The sequence below is a fragment of the Parathielavia appendiculata genome, assembly GCF_033297405.1.
Source record: "Parathielavia appendiculata strain CBS 731.68 unplaced genomic scaffold N657scaffold_2, whole genome shotgun sequence".
NCBI classification, from domain to species: Eukaryota; Fungi; Ascomycota; class Sordariomycetes; order Sordariales; family Chaetomiaceae; genus Parathielavia; species Parathielavia appendiculata.
The window spans coordinates 2,093,431-2,108,803 of NW_026944221.1; the positions used below are offsets into that span (position 1 = coordinate 2,093,431).

The window sequence follows — 15,373 nt, forward strand, 5'->3', positions numbered from 1 at the left end:
TCTTTTTTCTCCACACCTCCCAGCACCACACCCTCGTCGGCCAAATGAACCACACAGGACCAAATGGCGTCCCAATCGCCCTTTATCCCAGGTATGAACAAGGACAAGATCCCAAAAAGACCATCGAGTTGAAACAAGAGAAACTAGGTAATCAAGCATACTGCCTTCACAGCAGGACTGGTACAAGCTGTAGCACAGATACATGGAAAACAGCCCAACTCGCTCGCTCCCGCCGGCCCGCCATCATCATCTCGTCATGTCCTATTGCCCTCAACCCTTTTCACCATCCACCATCACAGGGTCTGAGCATACGCACACCCGCGCTTCAGCAGCAACATCCGAGAGACCGTCACTAATAGTCCATCGGCGCATCCACAAGCGTGACGCTATGCTGCTGGTGATGCTGCGGCGGGTGCTGTTGCTGTTCCTGGGGCCCACTGCCAGTGTGCTGATGATGAGGAGGGGGAGTGGCCGTCCTCGCGGCAGCCGACGACGCAGGCGTGACTCGGCGGCCGGCCGAGAACCGGGCGCCGCTGCGGCCTAGACTGTTTCGTTTCTCGACCATGCCCTCGTGCTCGCCCACCTTGGCCAGCTGCGGGTCCGCCGCCGTCATACCTGCGATGCCGTTCATGATGAAGTTGCCATCAGACGGGTGGCTCAGGCCCATGGAGGCGTCTGACTCCGCGGGGACCTCGAGGCTCGTGCGCTTGGGGAGGACGGGGCCCAGGCTGCCGCGTTTGGTGCGCTCGCTGGTGGGGCTGGAGATGCCTGTTGAGATGGGGAACCGCGTCTCGGGCCCGCCCACGCTCCTGTCTCGGCGATGGGAGGCCCGTGGGCTCGGCGCGGGTGATGTCGCCCTGCTCCGGCTGCCACTGGCCTTCTCCAGAAGGGCACGGGTGCGCTCTTCCATGTGGGCCTTGCGGTTACTCTCGTCGGTGGAGATCGCCCGCGGGCGGTTCTGGTTACCCTTGATGGACCCAGACGAGTTCATGGTCGACAGGCGCTTCAGTTCGTTAAAGATGGCATCCTTGTGCGCAAACAGGTCGCGAACAAGGCGATAGGCATGCTTTTCCTCCATTGTGAGCGACGTCTCGGTGCGCGGGCGCAGGATGCAGGGCGCGAGGGTGGTCGCCAGCTTGGAGATGTACTCCTCGTCAGCCGAGGTCAGGTCGATCAAGCGAGTAAAGTGGTTCATGCATGCATCAAGCGACGCAATGTTAGTGAGTCGCAGCTGGGAGAGCGTCTGTTGCAGAACCGCAACGCGGGCAGCATCGCCACCTTCTGTCGGGGTGGTGTAGATGGACCTGATAATTTCGTAGACATGGGAGGAGACAAGGGAGTCTGGAGTTCGTTAGTGATGTAAGCATTTCGCGGTGGACGGGTCTGGATGGGACATACCGGGAAGCTCAAGCAAGTAGAGCTTCAGAAGACTTGCGACGGTGGGGATATCGAACTCAGCAAATGTTTCGAGCGCAGGCGGCTTTCCATTATTGACCCTCGCTCTGAGCTTGTGCGTTTGAGAAAGCGGAACCTCATGTAGCCACACGCCCCGGCGGGCCTCATCGCCTTCAAGATCAGGATAATGGTGATCCAGGTACGTGAGGAGCGTGGTAATGATGATAGGGACCCGCTTCCGGTCAGCCCTGGCGCGGGCCTCGAGATCAACGCCAAAGGTTTGGTCGTCAACCTTGTTGTAATAATTCTCATAGACCACTACCTTGGGAGCGAAGCTGCCGGTGCGGTAGTTCTCCAGCAGATAGCGCAGGTCGCCCAGCGGCTGCACAGTCTCCTGAAACAGCATCATATTGTCGACGGTTGCCTGCAAGCTGGGAATCACATTGCTAATGGTGCCGGAGAAGTCCAGAATGACCGTCTTGATCGCCTTGAGCCGGTCCAGCTCGCAGCGCTCGAGGAATCTGAGATGCAGGGAAATAGCCTCCTCCAGCTCGCAGCGCATCTCGTCCAGCTTATGGACCCCAGCCTTGTACTTCTCATCCGCCTCCCTCGCTTCGCGGCGCATGCGCTCGGCTGGCGTCTCATTCGGTCGCGACGTGTTCAGGACGTCCCACTTGGCCAGGTACTCTGACACAGTGCCCACCACGGGCGAGTCGCTACCGTCAGCCCCAGTCACGGGGATCGAAAAGGTCCTTCCCAGCGGCTTCTTTTCCGGCACACCGGCCGCCTCGAAAGCCTTTGGCCGCCACTGGTAGAACATCTTAGAGCTGTTGGCAAAGGTGTTCCCGACGTTCCCGACCAAGCGCAGGAAGCCATGCGTCACTAGGTCCTGGCCAATCCGCTCGGCGTAACTCACACTCGTGCTTCCCATGTGCTGCTGAATGTAGTCGACGATGTCTGCGCCAGCAGAGGTGTTCTGATATGTGCCAAGGATTGGAACCTTGGTCTCGCCCATTTTGATGGTGGAGATCATGTGCGCGAGGATCTTCTTGACCTGTTCCGGCGTATATATCTGGTCGCCGATCTCGAGGGGCTCCTCCTCTTCTGCAGTCTCCTGCTCGACCTTGATCTCGGGAATGTTCTGCAGCTGCTGTGGGCTGGTCTCGGGGTCCTGGAAAGCGAGCTTGTTCTCCTCCTCAATGTCCTCGACCAGGCGGCATTTGTTGAAGTAGTTGCTCCTGAGCTTCTTCACAGCCTCGGCCTGTTTTTCGTGCGCTTTGACCCGCGCCTGCAGCTCCTCCTGAGAATCTTGTATCCGGGCTTCGTGGGCTTCACACCATCGCGAAAATGGGTTCACGACGAGGTCGCGGATGTTCTGAGCGATCTTCCTGTGGGTTTTGGAGGCTTCCTCCATCTCGGATCGCACTCCTTCGTACGCCTTCCGTACACTGGCGCCATCGTCGCGGTTGAACCCGCCTTGGATCTTGTCAACGGCTGGAGGAATCTCGGCTAGTCGCTGACTGTAGACCTCCTCGGCCTCGGCGCGCATTCGGGCGATGGTGAGGACCTGGCGATTCTCGACGACGCCTTGCTGTAGCTTGCCAAACAGGACCCCGAGCCCTTGTATTCGGTCAGCGGTAAGCGAAGTCGAGGGTGTCAGTACGTAGGAGCTCACCTGCGGCGTAGTCGTTCGACCAGAACGAATCTGCGAAGCCCGGCATCTTGCTAGGAATGCCGGCTCCTTGAAGATGCCCTTTCTAACTCTTCAACTGGCGAAACCGAGGTCGGAAGTAGGAGTTTTGGGTGCCGGTGGTCTTGCAGGCCAACCGTTGTTCAGGTCCAAACTGGGATATGCAAGGGTGGGTGGAGTTTTTGTCGGCGCAACTGAGGCTGAGGCTGTTTGATAACTTGGCTTCGGGGGCTTTGGGGGTCAACTGTTGGTGGGCGTCGGGTATGTGGGATGGACAAGGTGCTTGGATGTAACGTTCGAGGCGCACGACGATGACAACCAACAACCAGCGGATTGTGTCGCCAAAAGGGTTTCACAGAGAGTAGGTTGCGGAGCAGCGTTTCGATGTTGAAGATTCAAGACAGCCAACCCAAGAATATGCGAATGCCCAGCCAAAGACCCCGCCTCATTGGACAGCGCACTGCCCGTTGTTGAAGTGACAACATGTCTCCAGCCTGCCCTGCGGCCGCTGGCTCCAGTTTTCAGCCCCTGGGCTTGCAGGGCGGTTGGGTCCACCTGCCCTGGAAACTCCTGTATTCAGGGTCCCGGCACACCGACACTGCAAACCAACGTGGAGCGCCCAACTGCTGCGGCGGAACCAAATTTTGCGAGTGGAAACAGGGTGTGCCAGCTGCTGTCTTGCGACTCTCTCTAAAAAAGTGTGCGGGTGCTCACGATACGTCTTGGTCCCTGATTCACTGAGGTGTCCTTGCGACTCAAACGACGTCGGGTGTACATTGGTACCTCCTTAACGTATAGACCTGAAACATGACATAACCTGAGAAAGACACGACCGTTTTGAACGTCAACCGAGCTAAAACATTACGATACAGGTTGAAAAACATACGTGTACACGCAGGACAGAGGCTCGGACCATACGGACGACAGGACACACTAAACTTAATACGGGCAGCTTTGAGTTCTCTTCTTTGATTTTTGACACGGCTGGAGAAAATCCCCATTGCGTAGTTGCAAAACCGACAGCACCAAGCAGAGGGTTGGTTATCATGAGTTGAGGGAATGTCTTATCTATACGGAGAGTATTTACAAGCCTAGTTTGCTCGTTCGTGTAGCACAGGGAACGATGAAAATTGACTGGGAAGATGGACTTCAGGAAAGTAAGAAAATAGAAGGATAGTAGAAAGAAAAATAATTATAGAAAAGATAAAGAAAATGAGGATTAAGGTTATAAGGGGAGAGGAATAAAAAAGTAAAGATAGAATGTAGAGAATAAAATTGAAAAGAAGATCAACAAGTGTAAATCCGAACATTAAGTTCCTCACTAACAAACAGGATTACATTGTAGTCTCGCTCAAGCCGGAATAGCGTTAGTGCAGCGAAACCTCAACAGTGTGGAGTGAACACGGCAAGTGTTGCGAGGAACCGAAACTCCATGCTTCCAGGTGATGCAAGGACCTGAGGCAGTTTGAAGAAACAAGAACCCTCAGGAGATGCAACACGGCCGAGAAGTCCAATCTGACCCGATTGCCCGAGACTCGGGCGGCCCGGCCGGTCTCCGGGGCATCGGGTCGGGTATTTGTCATCGGGATCGTCGCGTTCCCGCCCCGTCTCCAGTTTTTCCCTGTCCAAGATATCACGCTCCGTTTGGCGACGTGGGGAATAGCAAGCAAACAACCCAGTCAGCAGCACACAAACTATATGCCTTTTACTGTCGAAGCTGTTTGATCTCTTGACCCCATTCCCGATGAAGACGTCTTCTGAGCTGCCCTGGACCGGGTCGGAAGCACGGGATCCCGGCACCGACCGGCGTCCTCAACAACGCCCTCGAGTTACAAAGGCGGCTGTATACTTGGTACTGTCGCTGTTGCTAGTTATGTTCTTTGTCCGACTCGATAACCGTTCGCGATGCCTTGGTCCCAAACCTCGCCCAGAGAAACCCAAGACTATCGAGGAGCGTGTGAAGCATATCTTGACTCGAAATCCCTTGATTGGTATCTTGTCTCTGAATCCGATTGCCGTAAAACTGGCAACTAACTGGACTGGGCAGACGGACATAACGATCTGGCCATCCTAATCAGGGCATTATACAAAAATCACATTTACAATGTGACTTTCAGCAAACCCTTTGCCGAAGGCGGCCTTCTCGGCCACGTCGACATCCCTCGCCTCAAAGCCGGTATGAATGGCGGCGCCTTCTGGAGCGTATTCTGGCCCTGCCCCGAGAACGGCACAGATTACTCAGACGGGAATTATCACTCCAGTAATGCTCCCATTCCCCCAACCCCTCCTTAACACTCACTCACTGGCGGTAAACCCCAGCCGTCCTGCAAACCCTCCAACAAATCGACCTTGTCTCGCGACTCCGCCAAGCCTACCCCTCCGTCTTCTCTCCGCCAACCCTCACCAGCGACGATGCCCTCCACCACTTCCGCCGCAACCGGCTCATCTCCCCGCTTGGAATCGAGGGCCTCCACCAGATTGGCAACTCAGCCGCCGTGCTCAGGCAGTTCCATGCCGTCGGCGTGCGCTACGCGACGCTGACGCACAACTGCGGCAACCGCTTTGCCGACGCCGCGCTGTGGGAGCGCCCGCTCCGCAAGGCGCCCCCCGTCTGGGGAGGCGTCAGTCCGCAGGGCAGGAGACTAGTGAGGGAGATGAACAGGCTGGGCATGATTGTCGATCTGGCGCATACCAGCGTCGACACCATGCTGGATGTGCTGGGCGCCGGGAAGAAGGAAGCGGGCGGTGAGCAGTGGGAGGGGAGCAAGGCGCCGGTGATTTTCAGCCATTCGAGCGCTTATGCGGTGTGTCCGCACCCGCGGAATGTGCCAGATGAGGTGCTGGACCTTGTCCGGGAGAAGAGGGGGTTGGTCATGGTGAATTTCAACCCGGAGTTTGTGTCGTGTTTGGCGGCGCCCGACAGGGAGGACGGGTTGCCCGACTTTTATCCGAAGAATGCCACGCTGCAGCAGGTGGTGCGGCATGTTGTCTACATCGGGGAGAGGATTGGGTATGAGCATGTTGGATTGGGCAGTGATTTTGACGGGATTGAGCGGACGCCCAAGGGACTGGAGGATGTGTCCAAGTTTCCGGACCTGGTGGCCGAGCTGCTCAAGCAGGGTGTGAGAGATGGGGATGCGGCTAAGGTGGCCGGAGGGAACTTACTCAGGGTGTGGCGGGAGGTGGACGCTGTTGCTGAGGAGATGCAGAAGGCCGGGGAGCCGGTGCTAGAAGATGAGCTGCCTGGGCTGTTTCCGGCCCAGACTAGGATCACAGGGAAAGAGCTCTGAGCAGCTGCACTGTGACTAACCGGGGAGCAAGCCGGGGAGCAATGATCAAGGGCTTGGCTGTCCTGAATTATATTCTGTATTGTACATAGAAACACTTTCCGGAGCGCCATTGCTCGACGGAAATCTTCCGAATGCGCCGCAATCAAGCATCGTCTACGCCAGCCGTTCAGCGTGTTGATCACTCGCCCAGAACCGTACCCCATCCGAACCGTTGCCCAATATCGTTGCTTCGTTTACCCCCGACGCTCGACCTTGTTGAGTTTCCTCGCCGTCTCGATCTGGTTTCTTGTCCGCTGGCCACGCACTGGCAGACCCATGGCATGCCGCCTGCCCCGGTATGTGCCCATATCTCGTAACCGTTTGATGTTGTCTTGAAGAATCTTCCTCGCGTCGCTTTCGATGGTCATCGTCGACAGTTCGGCCGTCAGGGCGGTGACAGTCTTGGGCGGCAGAGTACCAATCTTCGCGCGAGGGTGGATGCAGTACTTGGCAAGGATGCGCGCTGATGTCTGCGGGCCGAGGGCATAGAAGGACTCGAGGGCTTTCTAGGAGCGCGTGAGTGCGCAAGCAGGAGAAGCAGGAGCGAGATGCCGTTCGACAGACCTTAACGAGCTTTTGCTCATGAAAGGCAGCCCCGAATATGTTCACGGGCATTTCGAATTATGGGCAGCGCCAACGTCGGAAGACCGGATTGAGATTTGAGTTGTTGCGGGCTCCAGAGACGAGATAGTGTTGCGAAAATCCGGATGTATGGAATACATCCGTACCTGACGCCGATATCTGACCATAACGCTATTCGTATTGCCGCTGTACGGTATTTGAAACGGGGAACTGATGAAAGTTTGGAGTCTTTCAAGGTCCGGTCACCCCCACTCTAACTTTCTCTCCCCCTGAAAAATACACATTAACATCAAACGAACACTACCAAGTGAGAGGCGGCAGCGAGACGATTGCGACCACCACCCACCGCAAAGGCCCAGAGATTGTCCGTTAGAAAAGCATAGAGTGCCCGGCAGCAAGATATGACCAATCTGGAAACGCGGCCGGCGAAGCCGCTCCCGTACTTCGATGACTTCTCCTCCGCAGACGAGTACGTGGACAATCTCTTGCATTTCGTAGCCAGCTCCGACCTCTTCCAGATTTTCGGCGCCGGACAAATCCACATTTTAGACTTTTTCACCAGCAACCCAGGCTCATTCGTGTCTGCCGTGCCTAAAGAATGGCAAGACTATCTCGTACAGATCGAGCCGATGGCCCTGCTGGATCTTCTTTGCCGGGACGATTTCTCGGTCTCCTCGACCGCAGAACCCCCTCGCCCTCCAGAGTCACTCATCCAGTATGTCAAAGACATTCGCAGGCTCTCATTGAACCGGTCTTTCACCCCAGGAACGTCGAAGCTGTCGGTTTTCCCCAGGCATGTGGCGCTTGGGATGAACGCGAAGAAGGTCCATGAATGCTTAAATTTTGCGGGCTTCATCGACCGTCTCAGCGACGACATTGTCCGTGCAACTGGCGCCGAGTTCACTCACTATGTAGACTTCGGGAGCGGGCAAAACTATCTCGGGCGGGCACTTGCAAGCCCACCCTACAACAAGCACATCGTTGCCGTCGAGAGCAAGGAGGCCAACATGGCCGGCGCCAAGGGCCTGGACATTCTATCGGGGCTCGCAGAGAAGGAGAAGCGGGTGCGCAACAAGAAGCTCTATCAACGAATCCTCGAGGCTGTGGATCCATCGCTGCACAACAACGAGGAAGCCCTCAAGCGTGCGGCGAAAGAACTTGGCATCCCTGATGAGGATATTGCTACCATCGACCTCAGATCCAGAAAAGAGCTGCAGGCCACATACACAATCGAAGAAGGAAAAGGCACCATCGAATACGTCGTCGGCCGCCTACAGCACGCAGACTTGACCGGCGTGCTCTCCCAGTTGCGTGGCCAGGAAAACGGAGTCCGACAGGAAGACCTCCGTATGATGGCCATCTCAATCCATTCCTGTGGGAACCTGTCACACTACGGCATCCGGTCCATGATCCAAAACAGGGCAGTGGCGGCAGTGGCAATAGTGGGATGCTGTTACAACCTCCTCACCGAACGGCTCGGCCCTCCGTCGTATAAGCCCCCTTTCAGTCGGCCTACCCTGCAGCCCATCAATGGGCGAGTGGTCAGGGAGTCGGAGCGACGGGATCCGCAAGGCTTCCCAATGAGCGAGAGGGTTTCCACGTACGGCCAGGAGGGCATTAGGCTGAACATTACAGCCAGAATGATGGCCTGTCAGGCGCCGCAAAACTGGACCGAAAAGGAGAGCGATTCCTTCTTTACTCGACATTTTTACCGCGCTGTCCTGCAGAAGATCTTCTTAGACAAGGGCGTCATTTCTCGCGTCTACCATGGGAAAGAGACGGACAGTGACAGTCCCTTCAATTCCAGCACCAACCCGGTCATCATTGGATCTCTGCGAAAGCACTGCTACACTTCTTTCAACGCCTATGTGCGCGGCGCCATCACTAAGTTGACCACCAATTCAGATTTCAGCCAATACAGTCAGACCATCAAGGAGAAAATGGGTGACATCACGGATGAGGAGATTGCCCAGTACGAGGAGGCATTTCGACATCGGAAGCGGGAGCTCAGCGCTGTCTGGAGCCTGATGGCTTTCAGCGCCTGCGTTGTCGAGTCCCTCATCGCGGTTGACCGTTGGCTGTTCCTCCGTGAACACTCGGATATTGTCCAGGACTGCTGGGTCGAGACGGTTTTCGACTACCGCGAGAGCCCTCGGAATTTGGTCGTTGTTGGCATCAAGAAATAACGTGGTCACCCAAACTGTCGGAAGTTGCATTAACCCTTTGCGTTCCAGCCGGTGCTCGGCGAGTGAGGTGGGAGCATCTCAGCTTTCACAGCAGTACCCCTCCACCGCATCTGGCCATACGAGACGTCAGTCCTCAAGCCGAGTATGCACCACAGCCAGAATTTCTGCGCACACAGCGTTCAGACGTGATCAGGCAACGCAGAAGCAACGAGAGGGGGCCCATCGGCGCAGTGAACCCAGCAACAAGACGAACCAGAACCTGCCACGCTATTTCGGTTGCCTCACGTTCACCGACACGAAAGCCCCGCCTGCACCTAGCAAGCTTGCGCCACGAGTGCTGCGTTTTCCCACCAGGACCGTGACGCCAATGTCATCCCAGCGGTGCCATCCCAGTCTGGTGTGGTCGCGCGAGACCGTGGCCAGTCATTCTACCCCTGTTTCTCTTTTCTGCCATTACCCCTACGGTAACTTTCTCAAGGAGCCGTCAGTCTGGCTCTCGCGCAGCGGATATAGCAATCGAATTCCAAGCACCCTAGTCAGCCAGGCAGCAGGGAGTGAGGAACTGGAGGAGACAGAAATGAAACAACACTGCTGTCGTTACGGACCCTGCCTCTTCGACACTCGATCGTTATCCGCTGTTCCTTGCGGTTTACAAGAGTGACGAGCTAAGAGGCTACCACTTCCCTCCGTCGATTTCAACCTATCTGACCAGCTACGCGTCAAATGTTCGACTGTCACAAGGTGGCGATGTGTTCGTGTCTCGTCAAGTCATTGGTCTCCATGTTACCAACTCCCCTTCTCGCTTTTAGTCCGAATCCGATCAGATCAAACGCCAAGTCGCGTTGATTCTGTATGCGACTCGATGACCGCGTAGTGCATGCTTTCTTTGATTTCACCTGCCGAATCAACTCACCTGAAAGTCCAGCGTAGGGATACGGAACATGCCCAAAATTAGCACATCGCTCGGACCACGGCCGCCGTGCCGTGTTCGCCCTTCTCATGTGCCCGGACGCCGAGAATAACTACTGTGATAATCAGTTCCACATGGTCATGGCGCCGACAGTAATGCAAGGGCGCCGACTGAAATGGGACGGGAAGCATGACCCGAAGCTCCTGCGTTCCAACCAATGGAATACGAGTAGGATTCGCACCCTCGGAGTCGGGAGAAGCCGACAGTCGGACACAGCACTGAGGGGACAGGATCCACAGTTTCCCCTGCAACCGGTCTCGATGTTCAACCTTCGAATTGTTTCCCCAAGTGAAGACTTCTCAATGCTCCCCCAAGAGCTCCACTACCCACAGCAGTCGTCGTGGCAGCGTAAACTCCAGTCAGAGTCCCAGGATGCCAGACACAGGCCTATCACACTTCACTACCGTCTTCCGGGCAACCGAGCCCTGCAAGGTCAAGCGCAAGAGGCCGCCCGTCTCGTGTATCAACTGCCAGAAGCGCAAATCACGATGTGATCGTCGTCAACCATGCGGCGCATGTGAGAAGAGGGGCGAAGACCGAGCTTGCCGCTTCGGCCCTGCGTCCATCGTGTCTGCCACGGCGGTGGCGGGTGGTAGTGGGGACGGCATGGGGAGTTTGAGTCGGCTCGAAGTGCAGAATCGACTCATCAAGCTGGAGCAGCTGGTCAGAGAGCTGGCGGAGCAGAATATGAACGACCGACGCGGCGCTTCGCATGAAGGCACCGAGCATTCGGATGATGATAGGCTGAGCTATCGAGGCCCAACGACATGGTCCGCGGTGGTGGAGAGCATCCACGACATCCAGAACTCACTTCAAGCCGAGGAAGAGGAAAGCACCATTTCGGGGGCGATGTATGACTTGGATCTTGGCTGTGGTGACTTGCTTCCCGTCACAACGGACCAGGTCCTATGGACACTACCTAAGCGGCAGGATGTGGACAAGCTCATCACGGCTTACTTCAATGCCAAGTCCGTGGCCGTCCCATTTCTGCACGTAAACCAGTTCCGGAGACGTTACGACAAGTTTTGGGAGTCCCCGGCAACGACGAGCATGCTCTGGATCAGTATCCTCTTTTCCATTTTGAGCTGCGGCGTTGCAATCGCTGGGATCAAAGGCATCTCCCTGTCCTCGAGTTTAGGGGCTTGTGATTCCAAGGCCTACATGGCCATGGCTGCTCGATGCCTCCACTCGGGTCATTATCTCAAGCAAAGAGCCATGTCGGTGGAAGCTGTGGTGATGTACGCCCACTCACGTAACATGCAGAATCCGGACGGGGATCCATCGCTATGGATATTGCTCGGGCTGGCCGTCCGCTTGGCCCAGCGGCAAGGATATCACCGCGACACAACCAAGATATCTCTGAACATCACTCCCTTCGAGGCAGAGATGAGGCGCCGCGTCTGGTTCGTTATAGAGTCTTACGATGCGCTCTTCTCGTACCAGCATGGCATGCCGTCAATCATTCACGATGATAGCTGCGATGCGGGCCAACCAACCAACATGGCAGACGACGACTTTGACGAGGACAGCGTCACCTTGACCCCTCGGCCACATACTGACCCCCTGCCGATCCTGGCCTACATTACCAAGTCCACCTTGTTACCCTTATTTCGACGTATAATGAAACATGCTCTCGGTGTCAAGCCCGAGAGTTTGTCGAGCGTCGCTGTGCTGGGTGAACAACTCGACAAATGGTACGAAGCGATCCCTCGCTGCCTCAAGTACCGCCCCATTCGACACACCTCGTTTACCGACGCGAACTACACCATCTTCCACAGGTCCATGCTCGAGCTGACGTACCATATGAGCCGCTGCGCGCTCTACCGATCCTGCCTTGTTGGTGGCGGTGGTTCCAACATGCGCTCTCTTGCGTTCAGTGTCTGCCGCGATTCGTCGCTGAAAATGCTCGATATGCACATCGAGATGGACCGTGAGGTCCAGCCGGGCGGGCGGCTTCACGAGGATAGATTTATGGGCGAGTCGAGCCTGACCCTCCACAGCTTTCTAGTTGCTGCCATGATCATATGTCTGGAGCTCAATGACTGCCAGGACATGCGGTAAGCCTCTCGCCTAACCATACTCTGCGAATACTCACTCCTCTCCAGTCCCCAAGACAGAGCTCACCGTATCAACCTCCTGCGCACATCTCAGCAGATGTGGGCCGCCCGTAGCACTACTTCATCAGATGCCTCTCGTGCGAATAGGGTGCTGAAGACCATGCTAAAGAAAGTCGAATCACCTTACTCGTCCCAATCTGACAGCCAGACGCTGTCTGCCTCGGCGGCAGAGACGATTACGTCCGAGAAACCACCTCAACCGCCTGAGGAGAATGCGCAGCACCCTGCGAATATCGTGGGATGTCAACCTATAACTGAATACACCGCCAACATCGTCGATCTTCCCTCACTAGAGACCTTTTTCAATGACACAGAAGGCTTAGACTGGGTATGTGGAAGTGGGAGGTTGCAAAGCGTCACTCGGAACCAGCCATGAACTGACGAAGTTGGCAGAGCTCAATCGACAGGTATCTCCGATACGACGCCATGGAAATACTTTCAGTTGATCAGACTCTTCCCGATACGGCATTCAAGTTTCCCTGAATGTGGGCGACGTCCGGAACTGTTTGCTATCTCCGCCGGGGATAGCTTTTACATGTTACCATTTTGGGTAATTCTCTCGCCCGCCGCGCCCGCGATCTGCCGTGTCCGCTTTGGAGATGACCGCGGAGGGCAAGTACTTAACGATGGCCACCGCAGCCTCTTGAGCCTCAACGAATGTGCACTATGAGAACATCCGCCTTATAAGCAAGATTGCGAACAACACCACCTACACCAATCACAAGCCGTCCAACGTCCATCAAGGCATCATCATGACTTCCACCTCCATCCCCGAGACCTCAACCTCGCTCGTTCTCGAGGCCTTCAATCAGCCCCTCTCCCTGAAGTCTACTCCCATCAACACGCCTACTCCAGCTGGTGCCGCTCTCGTCCGGATCCTCTGCGCGACCATACGCCCCCACAACCGGGCAGGCTTCCGCGGCAAACAGGTTCTCCCCTTTCCCGTCCCCTACACACCCGGCAACTCGGCCGTCGCCCGCGTCCTCGACGTCGGCGCGGATGCTGTGTCCCTCAAGCCCGGCCAGCTCGTCTGGGTCGACGGCTTCGTCGTGGCGAGGGACGATCCCGTCGGCACACAAATGCTTCTTGGCCTGTCGGACCTCGCCGCAGAGAAGCCCCGCAAGTTGTTCAAGGCCTGGCCGGGCGTCTGGGCCGATGTCGCCCAGGTACCCCTGGAGAACTGTGTGCCCCTGGACGAAGCCGTGCTCTGCGACCAAAAAGGCTATTCCTTTGGCGACCTCGAGTACATTGAGCGCCTCGCCGTCGCCAACGCCGGCATAAGAGCCGCCCATCTCCGGCCCGGCCAGACTGTCGTCGTCTGCCCCGCGACAGGCCATTTCTCGGGCGCCGTCGCCGAGCTCGCCGCACAGCTCGGCTGCCGCGTCATCGCGCTCACCCGGTCCGCCGCCAAGCTCGAGCCCTTGACGCGTCGCCACCCGCGCATCTTGCCCGTCGAGCTCACGGGCGACGTCGCTCGCGACGCGGCCGCCATCCGCGCCCTCTGTCCCCGGCACACCGGGGCGGCCGACGCACTCATCGACATCTCGCCACGCGCAGCGTCCGCTAACCCCACGCACCTCCACGCCGGCCTGGCCTCCCTGCGCAACTACGGCCAGGCCGTCTTCCTGGGGGCCCTGGGCGACGTGGCCATCCCGTACATCAGCTTGATGCTACGCAACATCAACATCAAGGGCCAGTGGATGTACAGCCGTGACCAGCTGGCGGATGTGATCCGGCTGATCGAGAGTGGGGTGGTGAGGCTGGGGAAGGAGGCCGGCCATGAGGTGGTCCAGGGTGGGTTTGAGTTGGCGGACTGGGAGAAGGCCGTTGAAATTGCCGAGGAGGCGACGTCCTGGGGGCAGCAGACTCTCTTCCTGCCTTGAGGGGCTTTGAATCTCGTAAAAGAGGACGGCTGACGTCTGTTGCCCGAAGGGGTTACACGGATAGTTGTGGTGAGCACATCAGGAAGTGTGGGTAGAAGAGATCTGCAAACAATAGGTATGTATTATCAATATTTTGAAGTGGATGCTAGCCCTTTACCTGAACATGGAACAACGCTCCGTCTCATATTCCTGTATGCGTCAACTCGTGTTGGAAAGCCAACAGCCAAGATGATTGAACAAGCCACAGGAAGCCAGGAGGCCATGTCCCAGGTGCACTTGGACTCGGAGCTTGCCGGTGCATTGCCATTGGAAGCCTCCATGGATTGCGACTTCCGTTTGAGAGCCGTGCAGATGCGGGGTGCACCTCGGTCCGGAGAATCGTCGACAGGGGTATATTGCCGTGGCTTCCAGCTTGGTTCGATGATCCATTCATTGGTCTGCTTCCTGAAGGCGCGCCGTTCGATTTTTGAGCAACTGCATGTCTCATTATACCATCAGTGCCCGTCGTTTATATGCTTCAGTCCTTTCGAAGGACATGCTCCTTCAGCAGTCTGGTAGAACACTCGCATCCGCGCTCGATTGAGGTCGGCCATTGCCTACATGGCACCCAAGATCACGATCACGATCACGCTAATCCACCCCCACGCCACAGCATATCGAATCAAGCTGCACCCCACCCATCGTTAGCTCCTGAGGATAGCCCACCTAATGCTTCTCCCAGATCTTCTTGCCGCTATCTACGGAGCTGCCTCGAGACCCATCGAACCCCTCTCTCATTCGTCTTATCTATCACCTTACCTATCACTTTTACCACCAACCCATTCTGTATTATGGTCAGGTTGTGCGAGCATCCTCACCCGCAATCCTGAAATGGACCCTGGGATACCACATCATGTTGCTAGAGAATGGAAACCCTGTCGACTGCAGGTTCGTTCCGAAGAGGCAACTGTCCATCCACCTTGCATCATTGCCAACCATTGAGACGGCGGACAGTCTCCCACACAACAGAGCACGGCTTTTCTACCCACCCAAATCCATGAGCTTGGCATTGAATTGACATTCCGTGCTTCATTGATTCCTCGTCACAAAGAGACGGATGAGAACGCGGGGCTGGGTCACAGCTCTCTGTGACTCTGAATGTCCTTGCTCGCCTTCGACCACGTCGTGACACATTTGAGATCAGACTTATCACTGGAAACTGTTCATGTCACCCTGTCGGTT

At 56.4% G+C, this 15,373-nt stretch overlaps 5 protein-coding genes across 5 annotated transcripts; 3 read left to right on the forward strand and 2 right to left on the reverse strand.

The window, feature by feature from the left end:
• Nucleotides 1-352: 352 nt before the first annotated feature.
• Nucleotides 353-3,116, reverse strand: N657DRAFT_565211 (uncharacterized protein; the record flags this gene model as incomplete). Its single annotated transcript, XM_062788340.1, has 3 exons — nt 353-1,341; nt 1,399-3,015; nt 3,071-3,116. 3 exons carry the CDS (start codon nt 3,114-3,116, stop codon nt 353-355), a joined length of 2,652 nt encoding a protein of 883 aa, XP_062651178.1.
• Nucleotides 3,117-4,479: 1,363 nt separating this feature from the next.
• N657DRAFT_611964 (uncharacterized protein) lies at nt 4,480-6,375 on the forward strand (the record flags this gene model as incomplete). Its single annotated transcript, XM_062790378.1, has 3 exons — nt 4,480-5,076; nt 5,133-5,345; nt 5,405-6,375. The coding sequence occupies exons 1-3, from the start codon at nt 4,830-4,832 to the stop codon at nt 6,373-6,375; spliced, it is 1,431 nt and encodes a 476-aa protein (XP_062651179.1). The 5' UTR covers nt 4,480-4,829.
• Nucleotides 6,368-7,087, reverse strand: N657DRAFT_641397 (ribosomal protein S13). The gene is made up of 2 exons (XM_062792136.1): nt 6,979-7,087; nt 6,368-6,920 (listed from the first exon to the last, which is right to left on the reverse strand). Exons 1-2 carry the CDS (start codon nt 7,027-7,029, stop codon nt 6,609-6,611), a joined length of 363 nt encoding a protein of 120 aa, XP_062651180.1. The 5' UTR covers nt 7,030-7,087; the 3' UTR covers nt 6,368-6,608.
• A 310-nt stretch (nt 7,088-7,397) lies between these two features.
• N657DRAFT_565731 (uncharacterized protein) lies at nt 7,398-9,182 on the forward strand (the record flags this gene model as incomplete). The annotated part of the gene is made up of 1 exon (XM_062788380.1): nt 7,398-9,182. One exon carries the CDS (start codon nt 7,398-7,400, stop codon nt 9,180-9,182), a length of 1,785 nt encoding a protein of 594 aa, XP_062651181.1.
• Nucleotides 9,183-10,524: 1,342 nt separating this feature from the next.
• Nucleotides 10,525-14,152, forward strand: N657DRAFT_566061 (uncharacterized protein; the record flags this gene model as incomplete). The annotated part of the gene is made up of 4 exons (XM_062788402.1): nt 10,525-10,734; nt 10,813-12,209; nt 12,258-12,511; nt 13,014-14,152. 4 exons carry the CDS (start codon nt 10,525-10,527, stop codon nt 14,150-14,152), a joined length of 3,000 nt encoding a protein of 999 aa, XP_062651182.1.
• Nucleotides 14,153-15,373: the final 1,221 nt, after the last annotated feature.

Excerpts from the sequence above, each read along its gene's own strand:
- N657DRAFT_641397 (XM_062792136.1), bottom strand. The coding sequence starts at position 7,029 with ATGCCCGTGAACATATTCGGGGCTGCCTTTCATGAGCAAAAGCTCGTT. Across the intron at positions 6,921-6,978 it reads ATGAGCAAAAGCTCGTTAAG|AAAGCCCTCGAGTCCTTCTA; the intron begins GTCTGTCGAACG and ends ACGCGCTCCTAG.